A 16,333-nucleotide genomic window follows, 5' to 3' on the forward strand; every position below is an offset into this window, starting at 1 on the left:
AGGCGTCCATAGGATGCAGCCACGGCAGTTAAAAGTGGAACCACAGTGCTACCATTGGCTGTATCTGCACTGCAGAAATGATCCAGTTTGACACCACTTTAACTGCCATGGCTCAGTGCTAGTTTTGTGAGACATCTAGCCTTCTCTGCCAGAGAGATCTGATGCCACAACAAACCACAGTTCCCAGTATTCTTCCATAGCACTGTTGGTCCTCTGACAGTTGGTTATCTGTATTTGCATTTTAAAGGAATATTTATATGTATTTTTACTTCTTTTACAAGTTTTGTTATTGTATATAGTATTTTGTAGGCTGCATTTTGTTGTTCTTGTAGTGGTCTGTGACCATAATAAATATTGATGCTATCCTATCCGTAGCGCTGAGCCAGGCCATTTAAAGTGATGTCAACTTGGATTATTTCTACAGTGTGGATGCAACCTTTGGGTGGTGTGACTGGGCTCCAGTTCATTCTGGAGTTGCTTATAGTCATTCTTGTTTTACCTTGCTGTTCAACAATCCATTGATTCCACAGGGCTTTGGTCCCTGTTGGAGTACGGCTGGTGACTCCTGACCTTGCAAAATGATGGCTTGGCATGGTCTGTTCTTATTTTCAACCCAATTAGTCCCTTCGTGCCTAGCTTCCATTTGAGTTTTAGGAGGACAGGTTCAGAAAGCAGGGCGTGTTCAGGTGCGTGAGACACAGTAGCAGCCTGGCACGCAACATTCATCCCTGCCCTCATTAACCCTGGCAAGAGCAACCTGCCTCTCTAGCGTTGGCAGAGATTGTGAGATAGAACTGGCACAGAAGGAGTGCGTATTGACAGGCAGCCAATCTATGGCATGCTGGCCCTGGGGTGAACATTTCTGTATTCAATCCACAGGGTCTGATCCTTCATACCTGACAACATTTCACAGATGAAAACTGGCACGTGTGTGGCCAAGCAACATCAGGGTGCAGTCAAGGTGGCAAAAGCTGTTTGTGAAGAAGAACAGACAAGCAAGGCGAGGCTGCAGCAATCTGCTTTTGCCTGAGTCTACAGGGAAGGGCAAGATTCTGTCCTTTCTATTCCTCTCCCACCCTCAGTTTAACACCACTTTAACCGCCATGGCTCAATGCTCTGGAATTCGGGGAATGGCAGTTATGTGAGACATTTAGCCTTCTCTGCCAAAGGGATCTGGTGCCACAACAAACTACAGCTCCAGAATCCTATAGCATTGAGACATGGCAATGAAAGTGGTCAAACTGGATTGTTTCTGCAGTGTGGAGGCAGCCTTTGGGTGGTGTGTCTGGGCTGCAGTTCACTCTGGAGTTGAAAACTGCATTATGTGCTTTAGACTCCGTTTGCAGCAATTGCAATAAGATGAGGGAAAAAAGGAAATATGGAAGGAGGAGAAAAAAAACTGGGACTTTTAAAAGCAGCTGGACAAGTGGGACAACAGAGGATTTAACTGGAATAGTCGGAGGGAATGCTTCTCCTAGTAGGGAGGTCATATGTCCTTCCTAGAGTCCAGACATTTTTTAACTTCATTGCCTGGTTGGGGCCTTCTGGGATTTGTAACCCCCTTGTCCCCTAAAACAATTTTTCCAACATTTGGTTCTTCTTTGCAGACAACAGGCCTCTATTTGAAGTCACACTCTATTTCAGGGATGGGCCACTTGTGCCCTCCCCTGATGTTTCTTGTGGTATAAAAATATATATCTGAATATTAAAGTTAGGATTGTACATCACACTGCATTTCCCATTGCTATGTATGGTTGTAAGAGCTGGACAGTGAAAAAAGTGGATAGGAAGAAAATAAACTTATTTAAAATGTGGTGCTGGAGAAGAGTTCTACGGATAAAGTGAACATCCAAAAAGACAAATGGGTCCTAGAGCAAATCAAGCCTGAACTTTTCCCAGGAGCCAAGATGACTAAACAGAAGAACGGACTTGCTAGAAAAGGCAAAAAGCTTGGTAAAGCTGAAGACCATAGGAAGACCTTATACCAGATGGATAGATTAAATCAGAGAAGCCATAGCCATGAATCTGTAAATGCTGAGCAGAGCAGTTGAGGACAGAGTGACTTGAAGATCACTCATAGGGTCGCCATAGGTTGAAATAAATGTGGAAGGCAGTTAATAACAACAACATGTTTTTGGATAGCAACTGTCATGATCTCTTATCATTAGCCATGATGGATAGGGTTGCACAACCTTTGGATGTCCAGTAGTGACTTGCCTCTCCTTTATTTGTCCAGAGAAAGTCCTATTTAAAGGTTAAGGAGGTATAAGAACTGAATGTACCTGGGGCCTCAGAGCTGCTCTCCAAAACGGAGCATCTGGACAAGCTTTCATCCATGTGGCCGGTGAACCTATGAATCACATTTTTGATCTGGTCACCATCTTCCCTGCCCTGGCAATATGGATAGTCCAGTATTCCTGTTTGAATGGCCATGGCCATTGATGTCTTCCATGTTCCATGGAATCAGCTCTAGTTTTTACTCTAAGTCTAAACCTTATGAGAGCTGTCCCAGGTGCCGAATCTATTTGTGAGATATTTAGCCTTCCATATCAAAGAGCTCTGGTGTTCTCCCAAACTACAAATCCCAGAATCCCATACCTTTGAATCATGGCAGTCGAGTGGTGCCAAGCTGCTATATTCCTGTAGCGTGGCAGCTGCCCTAGGTCCCAATGTGTCTTACCCTCTTTGATGCTAGAAATTTGGGGACTGAAGGAATAGTTAGCATTATTTCAGAGATATTTTAATCATGGAATGTTCTTGTTTTAGATTGTACGCCGCTTGGCAGGGTTTTATTCCTTTTCCCCCTTATTTTATTTGACCCTTACTATGTAAAGTGCCGTGCAAACTTTACAGCGCTCTATAAATAAATATTGTTAATAATAATACATCCTAGAATTCCAGAAAAGAGTGGTGCCTTTCTTGTATCAACTAAAATGCACAAGCAGAGCCAGTGTGGAATAATGGTTTGAGCAATGGAGTACAGTTCTGGAGACCAGAGTTCAAATCCTGGCTTGGCCATGTGACCCCAAGTCACAGACTCTCAGCCTCATAGGATAGCCATGGCAAACCCTCTCTGAAGAAACAGGCCAAGAAAACCCCACGATAGGTCCACCGTCGGGTTGCCCTAAGTCAGAAATGTCTTGAAAGCATCAACAAAATGCACAGAATGATTTTTGCCTGTTGAAGAAGCCAGTAAATCTTCAAAAGCCAGATGAAGCAAGTTTTTGAAGCTTCACTGACAAAGAGATTTAAAGTCATGGCCAACGTGGCTACTCCTGAATATACGTTTCCAAGTATTCCATCTGATGGAGCATTTGGCATCACCACCAGCAATAGCAGTCAGGAGCCGGAGGATGAAAGCTGAACCTCTGGATCTGATCTGGCCTGGAGCAAGGGGTGGGGTGGGCAAAGGTTAAAGTTTATCTCTCCACATCCCAGCTTTGCAGCCAGAGCCCTGTGTATGGGCCGTGCAGGTTAAAGATTGCCCTGGCCTTGCGTGAGAAGGCGTTTGGCTGCAAATCATCCATTTCCCGTGCAAACACAAAACGTATTGGGGGGAAAGGGGAAGGAGGGGGGAGGCGAAGGTTCTGGGGGCAGGAGAGATCACTTTGGAGACAGGGCATTGCGTGAGAAGGGAGAGGTTGGGGGAAGAGCAGAGGGCAAGAGCCAGGAAGGCCGGTCAACCTAGAGGTCAACCACGAAGGACAATGGACAGTTCAGAGCTGGTCGGATGAAGACCTCCTTGCACCAGCTGAACCCTGAAGCCCTCGAGGTGATGCTGGCCGCTTGTTTTCTTGCACGCACCTTCTACTGTCCTCTAGGACTCTTTGTCATGACCAAGAGCAATGATCCTTCCATTAGGGTTGCCAGGTGGCCTAGGTGACAGGGCTCCTGTGCCATTGAAGAATGGTGTTAAACATTTCAGCCAATGTTGCTTGTCATTTGTCTTTGTCACACCAGCAACACCAGTGCTGTGCACAACAATGAGAAGTATAAGAGCCTGCCTTGTATTTCACTTGGGCGATTTTACCTCCAAATATATTTATTTTAACTAAAATAAAATTGAAACACCAATGACAGGCATCGTGGAAATCATAGTTTCTTTGTGGGTTTTTCGGGCTATGTGGCCATGTTCTAGAAGAGTTTATTCCTGATGTTTCACCAGCATCTGTGGCTGGCATCTTCAGAGTTTCTCACAAAAAACTAAAAATGCTGGCCACGAAAGCCTTCGACTTCACACTGTCAAAATTGTTTGTGATGTATGGTGACCCTAAAGCGACCCTATTGCATGAATTTTCTTGGCAAGATTTGTTCAGAGCAGGGCTTGCCTTTGCCTTCCTCCAAGGCTGAGAGAGTGTCACTCAGTGGGTTTCCATGGCTGAGCAGGGAAGGCTCTCCTAGTGCGAAACTAGGGTACACTTGAAAGGAACAACTCCCAGGGCTAGCTAGTTTGGCCAAGAGTCAGAAATTCTGGGAGCTGAAGTCCAAAACATCGGGAGGACCAAAGTTTGGGAACTGTTGGTTGCAGAACTTTGTATATGCCTTGAAGTTACCTGTTGACTTATGGTGACCTCATGAACTTCATAGGTTTTTCTTTAAAAGACCAAGGATACTCAGGAATGGTTTGCCTTTGCCTTCTCAGATATGGCCTCCAACAGCTCATATTTCTTGGTGGTCCCACATCCAGGTACCAACCAGGCCTGATCCTGCTTAGCATCCACGATCAGACAGAATCTGGTGCATTTTGGGGGATGGGGGATATTTTGGCTCTCATAATTCCCAGTGAACATGGCCATGTGGATGGATGGTTGGGTTTGTAGTAAAAGATGGTCTAAGGAATGCTGCTCCACAGACAAGAACGCGAACCAATGGATTCAAATTACAAAAAACCCCAGATAGCCCACCCAAACATTAGGAAGACATTTTTGAATGTAAGAGCTGCTCAGAAGAGGAACAGTCTGCCTCAGAATCTTCTTCAAAGATCTTTCAACAGATGCTTGATGGTCATTTCTCAGAAATGCTTTATTCCTGAGTGGCAGAGGTTGCACTGGATTGCCCTTGTGGTCCCTTCCAACTCTATGATTCTATGACCAATGATAAAGGATCTGGGAGTTGTAATCCAGAACATGTGGAAGCGCTAAAGCTTCATCATCTCTCCTTGAGCACCAGGAGGAGAAGTCACAGCTTATGGGGCCAACATGGCCTCGGAGTCTGGAGGTGTCTTTAAACCAAGGTTGGGTAGGCATCTTTCAGGACTGCTATGAGGGTTGGACTAGGTGATCTCTGTGGCCCCTTTCAACTCTTAGATTTTACAATCCTAGGGCCTGCAACAGTGCCATATGAGAAAATAAATACTCTCCAAAAGGTGATGCAACCCGGCACTTAGTGATGTTTGCTTATTCTTAGTGTGAAGCCAGACTCAAGGACTGTTTTGTAGAGCAGAGCAATATATATTTTTTTAACAAAAGAGGCACAAGTCCCAGACGGCGATTGGCAAGGCGTGTTCAGGTGGAGGTGTGCGAGGTTGAACTCCAGCTGCCTGGCACGCAAGGACGATTCATGGTATACCCAGCAGCCGGGAGGTATGGTACCCAGCCCTGCCTGGCATGGGCAAAGTGTTTTGTTCTGTAATGTTCGTTGTCACGCACATTCGATGTTGATGCCTTGAATGGAGTGGCAGGGAGGGATGTGTTTACCTGTGGGAAAACATTCCTGCCATTGCTTGGGCATGATTCTCCACCAGATGCCTTCATGCCCTTGCTTCCTAGATGCCAGGTGTTGACAATCCCTTCCATAACAGGAATTTCTTGTGTGATTCTAGCCCATTGGCCTGATTCTCTGAGGGGTGAAACGTTTCAGGGGCACACAGTTTACTCAGATTTACTAAGCTTTCTTCTTTGAAAGGAAGCTTATTGGCAAATTATTGTATTTGCATTTATTTACTGATATATAGACTAGGCGAGCCAGCATGATTTGTGGTTTGAGCATGGGACTTAGACTCTGGAGATCAGGGTTTGATTCCCCGCTTAGCCATGGAAACCCATTGGGTGACCTTAGGTGAGTCACACACTCTCAGCCACAGAAATCATAGGCTGATAAGTTCACCTTAGGAACCCCATAAGTTGGAAATGACTTGAAGGCGCACAACAACAACAACAACAACAACAACAACATGCAGGCTAGGCAGAGAAGAAGCCAGAGTTTAAACCTGGGCCCTTTTCACACTGTACAGTTATAGCACTATGGTGCTGCTTGACCTGCCATGGCTGCAACTTTTGGGCTTTCTAGTTTGGAGAGGCATTGGAGCTCTCTGGCTGAGAAGTCATGGCAGTTAAAGTGGAATCATAGTGCTATAATTATGTAGTGTGAAAGGGCCCCCAGTTGCAGATAATAATATAATTTATTTAACAATATAATTTATTGATATTCTGCCTTTTCCCAGAGGAATCAAGGCGGATTACAACAGAAGTACAACAATAAAATATCATAAAAATTCAAATTCGTGCTAAAACAGTCCCACACATCCCAACCCTCCCCTAACCATAAAACATAAACCGAAGAGCAGTAGAATAGGCATTAAAGAACAAATGAAATTAAGATTAAATTAAATTAAAAATTTCAAATACAAGTTGGCTACAAATTTCGGGGAGATTTGAGTGCAAAGTACCCTACGAAGGACACCATTTTCTGTTTAATGGGGAGGGGAAATCGCATGGCCTTTTAGGTTTTCAGAAAAGGCATGTACTGGAGAGTATGGTGGAGTAGCTTTTTTTTTTGGAGGTTTTTAAACAGAGGCTGGATGGCCATCTTTTGGGAATGCGTTGAATGTGAGTTCCTGCATGGCAGGAGATGGACTGGGTGGCCCTTGGTGGTCTCTTCCACCTCTATGATTCTATGATTCTTGCCGTCAGTAAAAAAATAAAATGAAATGAAATAATGATTCATTAAATAACTAAGAATTTGTTGCTGTTCCTTGGTAACCCAAATCTGCTGCCCGAGGCAACTTCTGTTTGTTGCCTAATAGGAACAGCTGGCTCAGGGGAAATTGAGTAAGAACAACTACCCTGAAAACATTAACAAATAGAATTAAAAGATTTGTCATGGAAGATGAGAAGCATGCCACTTACCCAACAGTATGTAAAAACAATATATATTCAGACGTGTTCTCCTTTTTGATGGGAAAGGATATCTTGACATGCTTAAACACCATGTTTTGTTTGGTTGTTTAAAGGGAACTGCTAAAGATTTGTCACCCTTGTGTGAGAGTGAAAAGGCCAACACACCATCCTTCTCGCGTTGCAATACCAAAAAAAGAAACTTTTGAATTTGTATTGACATTCTCACATGCTAATGGCATATAAAGGCCTGTGCCTGGCTTTCCACACCAACAAATGCATCTGAAGAAGTAGACTTAAGTCTACAAAAGCTCAGGCTGCCAGCTTCTTTCTTTTAATTAGTCTCAAAGGTGCTATAAGATCTTGCTACATACAACCCTGCTAGTTTAAGAATGGAAGTGTACAGGTTTGGGATCACTTTTCCCCATGACAATGCTTTGGTGATCTGTGGTTGTGTTATCTGCATGGACAAATGCCACCTTCTGGGAGAAAGGGCAGGAGAAGCGATCGGAGCTGCCAACCTTTTCCTGAAACTGGCTACTGTATTACTACACAGCAGCCGATATTGGGAAAGTGTTGGCTGCTGTGAGAGGGAAGGGGAGAGGGCAAAAAGAGCAGAATCATGCCCACTTGCACCATATAACTGCTTGAGAAGTGAAACTGAAACAGAAGGGACTTATTGCACAAAGGTAGTGATGGAATTACTCACCATTTCTGCTTCATTTGCAGGATGCTTTAAATACGCTTTGATCTGTCATTAATGCTGAAATCAGCCCCAGGCCTCATTCCCACTTACAAATAAATCAGTTTGCGATCCCAATCGATGGATCGATTCAACAGCAGAGTTTCAACAGCAGAGTGTGGTTCACATTACATTTGCCCTGATTGCATTTTTTCCATGTAAAATAACCCACTTGTGGTTCACATTCATGAATGAATCGATTCATAATGGACCCGCTTGAGCCGGTTGAAGGGCAAATTTAAACAGATTCCAATCCACATCTGGTTCACAATTGTGCGGAATCAGTTTATCCAAGAAGACTTGGGAAAAAAATCAGCATCAAAAAGGCATGGGTTAAATGGGTCTAGCGCATGGCCCCCTCTCTGAATCGCTACAGCGATTTGGGTCAAGTGGGAACCAGGGTCATTTGAACCGATTCAAACTGATTTGCGATCCAGTTTAAAAGGTAGTGGGAATCAGGCCCCGGTGTGATAAATTCCAAAGCTTGGATGGCAATCTGTCACAAAGAGGGCTTTGATTTTGTCTTCTTGCATCATAGAAAGGGGTTGGACCAGGTGACCCTTGGGGTCCTTTCCAATTCTATTATTCTGTGATTCTATGATACTACTTTAAGCACTGTGGCTCCATTCTATGGGATCTTGGGATTTATAGTTTCATGCAGTACTTGGAGTGTTTTTCTGGAGAGGTTGAGCGCACACTTCCAAACGCCAGCACTAAAACTCTTTATCACAGAATTCCATCACTATCACTAAATTTTCAGTCCCAAGATAGTGGCGATAGAGAGAGTGGTTGAGGCATGTTTTGACTGACCAGAAGGACACAACAGTAGAGTTTCATAGACTTTCGACATACAGCCTTTCAGTTCAGAGGGCTTTCCTTCTTTAGATTACAAGGCGTAGTACTTAACTTCAATGGCATTTGCAGGCCCACTTGGTCATTCTTTTTGAGAAGAGCTTTGAAGAAACAATATAGTGAACAACCTGGGCTTATACATCTTTTGCACAAATATTTGCTTAGCCTGGTGATTGTTGATGGGATTGCAATGCTTTTGTGTTTGCAAGCCACCTATGAAATATGGGCCTCATTTTTTCCTCTCTGAAGGCTTCAGGAAACCCTACAGCATTGTAGAGATTATCAACAGAAACGATGCATTTTTGTGATACTTTATTTTCCGATCACAAAGTGGGATTTCATTATCAGAACCAATATGGCATATGGCATATGGAATTAATTGAGCAAGGAAAGTTTAGAGATATAAAATACAAAGAGCAAGACAATTAAGTCAGGTATCGAGAAATCTTGTATGGAGTTAGACAACCTTGTTTTTAGGAAGGCAAAATGCAAAAGGTGAACATTATGCTAAAATGTGGAGATGGCATGCACTCAATAATTTGTTTGATTTTTGTGTGTTTGTTATCCTTGGTCTAAACATGTTATATTTTACTTTAAAATAAAAAATGCCCCCCCCCCCCCAAAATCCTATAGTATGCCATTTCTTTTTCCATCATTGCAATAAACACAAGTCACAGAACGGATAAATTCAGTGCCAGGCTGACATACATAAGTGGAACCACTAATACCTTAACTATGGAAAACACAACTTGAAACTGAATCAGAGCATTGGTTCAGCCTGTCTGATCTAGTTCTGCATGGGCTGTGTCTAAACTGCAGATTGAATGCAGTTTGACCCCACTTTAACTGTCATGGCTCAATGCTGTGGAATCCTGGGATTTGTAGTTTTGTGAGAAATTCAGCTTTTTCGTGTTGTGCCACAAGAAACTACAGTTCCTAGGATTCTATAGGATGGGGCCATGATACTTAAAGTGGTGTCAAACTGGATAAATTCTGCAGTGTAGTAGCAGCCTTGGACTGGCAGAGGTTTCTGGCCAAAGAAAGACGGACTTCTCTCTTTAAGGAAGTAGACCAAGTCTATGAAAGCATGCACTACAACTTCTTTTGCTATTAAGGATGGAATATTCCAGAGTCAATGGATGAGTCTGAGTTTTGCTCAGCTAGTCTCGAATGTACTACAAAATCCCTTTGCATATGGATTAACATATGCTATCTCTCCTATCTATTCTATTTTATGTACAGTGCTGTGTAAACTCACAGCACTTTATAAATAAAGATAATAATAATAATAATAATAATAATAATAATAATAATAGATTTGTCCAGAAGATGTTTGCCAATAGGTTGTAGATGAAAAAATGGTGTCTTAATTTTTAATTTTTTATTCCATCGATCTCATCTACTATTTGAAGGGATTTCACTCTATATAGTGACTTGAATTTATAGCCTCCAAGCTGTATTCCTATTGTATTTGTACTGTACCATTTGCATTGGTTTTTTTTTTCCTATTGGGCATTGTATAATATTGTACTCTTTTATATTGTTTTATGCTGGTCATCGGATGTAATAATAAATTTCAAGTCAAGCCATTGCCTTCCCCAAAGGCTGAGAGCATGAGACTTGCCCAAGGTCAACCAGTGAGTTGTTAATAAGAGTAATAATAATAATAATAATAATAATAATAATAATAGTTTATTTATATTTTCTTGCCTCTCCCTGGAGATCGAGGCGGGATTACAAATACAAAATACAATCAATACAATACTAAATGTACATAGGGATCATAGCAGCATAACAATCATAATCAAGGAAGTAGAGCATTTCATTTAATAAAGCTCTTATATAGAGCCGGGTGGGAACCAAACTCTGGTCTCCAGAGACGTAATACAGTGCTCAAGCCGCTATGCCACAACCAAATAGCCTACCAAAAAATCCATTCATTTTAGATCCATAAAGCTAAACAAGCATTGCTTTGTTCCTTGTGTAAAAAAAAATAAATCTTTAAAAAATCACTTTTCAGCCAGTTATTGCTTTCCTGATGCTTGTAACAACTTGGCTTTTGAGGTTTCTTCTGCTCATACGGTGAAAGAAGCAAAACCAGCCCATCATGTTTACGAAAGCTTCATAAAATACCATCACCCCCCCCCCCCCAGATCCTCACATGATCTATTTGGACTCTGTTCTTGTCCAGAGACGGAATCTCAGCGACTCGGTTGCTCCCACCAGTGAAGCCAAAAGAGTGGAGGGGATAGGTAAGTGAATGGCAGCTATAGGTTTCTTACTTGAGGTTCTTTTTGAGTAATGTCAATCAGCTTCTGCATCTGTTTTTTGAGACTATTTATTTATTAATTTATTTTAATAGACTCAAACAGTCTAATACACAACCAAAAAAAACCCCATAGAAACTAAATGAAAGAAGAACACAAAAGGAAAAAGAACTGAAAAAAGAGAAAAAGAATATATATATATATATATATATATATATATATGAAAACCAATACACAGTTATTGTTGTTGCATGCCTTCAATTTGTTTCTTGATTTATGGAGATGCTAATGCAACCCTATTTCAGGGTTTTCTCGGCATGATTTGTTCAGAGGGACTTTGCCTTTGCCTTAAAACACTAATCCAAAATACATAATACTGGCTAACAGTAAACAGTAGGAGAGACAGTGTGACGTAGCGGTTTGAATGTTAGACTATGGCTCTGGAGACCAGGGTTCGATTCCCAGTTCAGCCCTGAAACCCACTGGGTGACCTTGGCCAAGTCACTCTCTCTCAGCCTCAGGGGAAGGCTATGGCAAACCTCCTCTGAACAAATCTTGCCAAGAAAACTTGGTGATAGGTTCGCCTTAAGATTACCATAAGTTGGAAACAATTTATAAGCCATGGGTCCGGCTGGAGCTCCCTAATCCCAGATAAAAACTTTACGCAATACACCACACTTGGTCTCTGGTTAGAGTCCCAACTAATATCTTAGGTAGAAGATAATGCAAGACGTTCCCTGACCTGACCATCTGTGTCCTTTGCTTTTCTTCCAAACAGTGATTAGGATCTGGTTCCTAAAAACATCCCCAAAATGCTTGTGGGCAATGAGCAAACCATGTCCGTCGCAGAGATTCTCCTTGCCTTTGCCGTCTTCTTCTTATTCCTGACCATTCTCAGATCCTTCCGGAAGCAAATACCTCCTGGACTGAGGAAACCTCCCGGACCAATAGGGTACCCTTTGATTGGAAACATACTAGAAGTGGGGAAGGATCCTCATTTGAGTCTCAGCCAGATGAAGGAGAAATATGGGGATGTGATGAAGATACACATCGGCATGACACCCGTGGTGGTCCTGAGTGGTCTGGAGACCATCAAGCAGGCCTTGTTGAAACAAGGGGAGGTATTCATGGGGCGGCCTGACCTCAATACGTTTCGTATCCTCGCTGAGACCCAGAGCTTTACCTTTGGGAGGGATTCGGGGGTCATGTGGCGCGCTCGCAAGAAAATGGTGCAGAATGCCTTGAAGACCTTCTCTAGCTCTCCCAGCCTCACTTCTCCCTCCATTTGCCTCTTGGAGGAACATGTCTCCCAAGAAGCCAGCTACTTGGTCACCAAGTTCCTGCAGGTGATGAAGGAAGAGGGCAGGTTCGATCCCTTCCAGTACATGGTGGTCTCTGTGGCCAATGTCATTTGCGCCCTCCTGTTTGGGAAGCGCTACAATCACGGCGATGAGGAATTACTCAGCATTACCAGCAAGCTGGAAGAAATTGTGAAAATAGCTAGTTTGGGAAACCTAGCTGATTTCATCCCAGGGTTGCAGTATCTTCCTTGGATGTCCTTGAAAAGGTTTAAGACCTTACCCAGGAGCATCTATGGTGTGTTTGCACAGAAACATGTCAACAACCACTACGAGACATTCAGCAAGGTGAATGGAGGGTTTCCCTTTAAGAATTGGAAGTTGTAGGGTTGAGGTTTCTTGTTCTGCCACTCCAAAGAGTAGAACATGAACTGTTGGGTTCAAATGACAAGAGAAGAGATTGTACCTAAATATCAGGAAGAATTTCATTACAGTAAAAGCCGTTCAACAAGGGAATGCCTCAGAGGGTGGTGGACTCTTTGGAGCTCTTGATGCAGAGTTGGATGGTCAGGAGTGCTTTAATGGTGCATTCCTGTATGGCAGCGGGTTGGATTAGATGGTATTTTGTGGTACCTTCCAACTCTATGATTCTATTGTTATTCTCCTTAATGTGGATATGACTGGGTTCCATAAACAGCACAAGCTCAGTAGTGGAGGCAAGGTGGAAGCATGTCTTGAAAAGTAGCCATCATCTGCCATCTAACCATTTATAGCCAGTACATCTTTGAGTTCGGATCACACTTCCAAACCTCAATCCTATGCAGGTTTCCTCAAGAGTGAGGAAGCTCCTTCTTACAAATGCTTTTTACATATGCCTCTTTTCCTCCTTGTCCTGTCTAGCTAATAGTTTCTAGCAGCCTTGGAGGATAGTGGAGCTGGGCTGGAGAAGCACAGACTTACAGCACTGTGCCTGCGGTTAGCAGTGCAATAAAACTTGATCATAGAAAGTATGGGGTTCTCCTCTAGTTGATCTTAGTGTGGCTGTGTGTTTGTCTACAATGGACAAAATAAACAGCAACTGCCTCTAGAATACCTTGCAGAGCATGCATGAACAGCAAAACACAGAGAAAAGCTGAGAGAAGATAAGCATACTTCATCAGCAACCCCCATCTTGTTTAAAATACATATAGATCCTTGTTCAGGTATGGCCACCAAAACAGAAATCATAGTAAAAGAGGAGGCTGGTGAAAGAAAACATTCCTGAATGCATTTTGGAAGAAGCTACCCAATAGTCTCTAGGGCTATAGAAATAATCCAGGTTGACACTGCTTTAATGGCCATAGTGCCATGCTATGGAATCCTGGGAATTGTAATTTGTTGTAGCATGAGACCTCTCTGGCAAAGAGTGTTTTTGTTTTCTCAATTATATCAATAGCTGATTGATCTTAGCAGGATAGGATCCGGAGGGCATAACTCTCTTCTTCCAGGATCACATCAGAGACATCACCGATTCCTTGATTGCGCAAAGCCAAGAGAAGAAATTGGTGGAAAAAAACAACATTCAGCCTCCTGAAAAGGAAATACTTAATCTTGTGAATGATCTTCTCGGAGCTGGTAAGCCTCCCTCTTTCCAGTCTTGGGGGAAGAGGTTTGTTGTTTGTTGTTGTGTGCCTTCAAGTCATTTCTGACTTATGGTGACCCTAATGCAAACCTATTACAGTTGGCCCTTCGCATTTGCAGTTTTCGCTTTTGTGGATTGATTATTTTCAAATTGGATTAATATGTTCTCTCCAGGAATCTCCAGCATAACTCTGCCAGACGTTGACCATAAAGTTGTGCTGGAGAACTCAGAAGGTCCTACAGAAAACACTTCTCTAGATGTGAAGTTGAAGGCTTTCATGGCCGGCATCCATAGTTTTTTGTGGGATTTTCAAGCTATATGGCTATGTTCTAGAGGAATAAACTCTCCTAGAATATGGCCACATAGCCCAAAAAACCCACAAAAAACCTTCTCTAGATATTTGTAGGCCCTTCAGCATGATTCTATGATCAACCTCTGACAGAAGTTGACCATAGAGTTGTGCTGGAGAACTTAGAAGTTCCTAGAGCAAACACTTCTCTAGTCATTTATAGGTCTTCCACCATGATTATATGATCAGAGTCTTGCAGATGTTGACCATAGAATTGTACTGGATGACCTGGAGATTCCTAGAGAAGTGTTCTTTCAGGTAAAAAGAGTAGTGTTTGTTTATTTGCAGTTTTTCCCCAACTGCAGCAAATGTGGAGGGACCACTGTATGAAGTTTTCTTTGGAAGATTTGTTCAGAGGAGGATTGCCATTGCCTTCCCTTGAGGCTGAGAGCATGTGACTTGGCCAAGATCACCCATTGGGTTTTATGGCAAAGGGGGAATCGTACCCTGGTCTCGAGCTGGAGTCTAACACTCAAACCACTATGCCATGCTGGTACAGAAATGATTTAAGGAAGGGGGAAATACAGATTTCTAGTTTTGGGCATGACATATCATAATACCTCATCCACTTTTTAAGAAAGTGAGTTTTTAATACAAATGCTCCTAGAAACCTCCATTCAGGACAGAAGATCTGTAGTCCCAAAAAGTCACCCTTAACCTCTCCTATGTTCAAGACCAGAAGCAACAGGCCAGGGATAGGTACCCATGGGAGGGGAGATATTTTTGGCTATATCTCCCCATTTCCAGCATCCTGGGCTCTAGATAGTCATGTCCAATTTTGGTGTTGGTGATGGTACGTATGTTTTGGGTTCGATAGTCTGCCCCCAATTAGATTTAAAATGGAAGAGTGTGCTCCCTTGCAACTTCAGTGGTGGTGTTGTCCATTCCGGAGATTATTTTATTTTGACCATGGAGGGCTTTGGTCATTTTGGGAGGCAGCCGGAGACCTTAGTAGGCTGTACACATCACTTGGGTGACCCATTCCTATCCCTGTTCTAGCCCTGTGTTGTCTACTCTGCTTGGCAGCAGTTCCTCTAAAGTCTGAAGGCTCTCTCTTGATCTTCTACCTGAGCGTGGACAATTTCAAGGAGAGATCTGTCCATGCACATCTATGTTTGTCTTACGCTGATCTGTGACCTTTCCTACAGGTTTTGATACAGTGACAACCGCCTTATCTTGGTGCCTCATGTATCTGGTCACCTATCCAGAAATTCAGAAGAGAATTCAGAGGGACATAGGTAAACCCCAGTCCTCAGTTGCAGATTGAAAGCATCCTTTTTTATAATGCTGGAATGGATACCAACCATTGCCTCTTTTCCCTCCTCTTGCAGACCAGACCATTGGTAGGGAGAAGACACCTTGCTTGTCAGATCGGACCTTGCTGCCCTACGTGGAAGCCTTCATTTTGGAGATGTTCAGACATACCTCCTTTCTACCTTTTACAGTCCCTCGCTGGTAAGCTCTGTTATTCCACAAGTAAAGCTCTGGACTTTAGGGGTGCTGTCCAAGGTGATGAAGTTACTTTGGGAGTAGAGTCCAGTGAACAGTGCCTTTAGAGCTTGGGCTAAAACCCAAGGTGTTTTCTCCATTCACATGGGAGCCATCCTGGCCAAATTCCGACCAGGAGAAATGAAGAAAGGCGTTCTCTCTCTTTCTCCCTCTCCCTCTTTTCAATTTCTCTCCCTTTCTCAATCTCTTATCTTATAAGTAGTGTCTCATTTATTACAACCTGCTGCAAAACCTGAAATAACTCCTTTTTTGTTTTCCTCCAGTACAACCAAGGACACCTCCTTGAATGGCTTTTACATCCCGAAAGATCAGTGTGTCTTTGTCAACCAGTGGCAAGTCAACCATGATGAGTAAGTGGAAAATCCAACAGATAAGCCTCTTTCTTCTTTTCACAAAATTGGTGAAATTTCTGACAATCAGCAGGGTTCGTGCAAGAAGGACAAGATGGTTGCTCTTCTCCTCTCCATCGTGAGGATAAGATAGCACCCAGCACCATGCCTGAAAACAGCAGGCCAAGTTATGGATGGCTGGAAGCCATTGGAGGCTGGTGGATCCCATATCCGTGGGGCAGTTTATTTTC

The 16,333-nt window shown here is 43.0% G+C and overlaps 1 protein-coding gene across 1 annotated transcript in view; it reads left to right on the plus strand.

Moving 5' to 3' along the window:
* The window catches only part of LOC149307218 (cytochrome P450 1A5-like), a 38,023-nt gene that overhangs the window by 19,951 nt on the left and 1,739 nt on the right, over positions 1–16,333 (plus strand). The window contains exons 2-6 of the mRNA XM_089538628.1: positions 11,755–12,622; positions 13,762–13,888; positions 15,393–15,482; positions 15,576–15,699; positions 16,017–16,103. Coding sequence (XP_089394754.1) covers positions 11,789–12,622; positions 13,762–13,888; positions 15,393–15,482; positions 15,576–15,699; positions 16,017–16,103 — 1,262 coding nt within the window. The 5' untranslated portion in view covers positions 11,755–11,788. The remainder of the gene's footprint in view (positions 1–11,754; positions 12,623–13,761; positions 13,889–15,392; positions 15,483–15,575; positions 15,700–16,016; positions 16,104–16,333) is intronic.

The sequence above is a fragment of the Sceloporus occidentalis genome, unplaced genomic scaffold (assembly GCF_023333645.1).
Source record: "Sceloporus occidentalis isolate IW3139 unplaced genomic scaffold, rSceOcc1.0.p SCAF_9, whole genome shotgun sequence".
Lineage (NCBI taxonomy): Eukaryota > Metazoa > Chordata > Lepidosauria > Squamata > Phrynosomatidae > Sceloporus > Sceloporus occidentalis.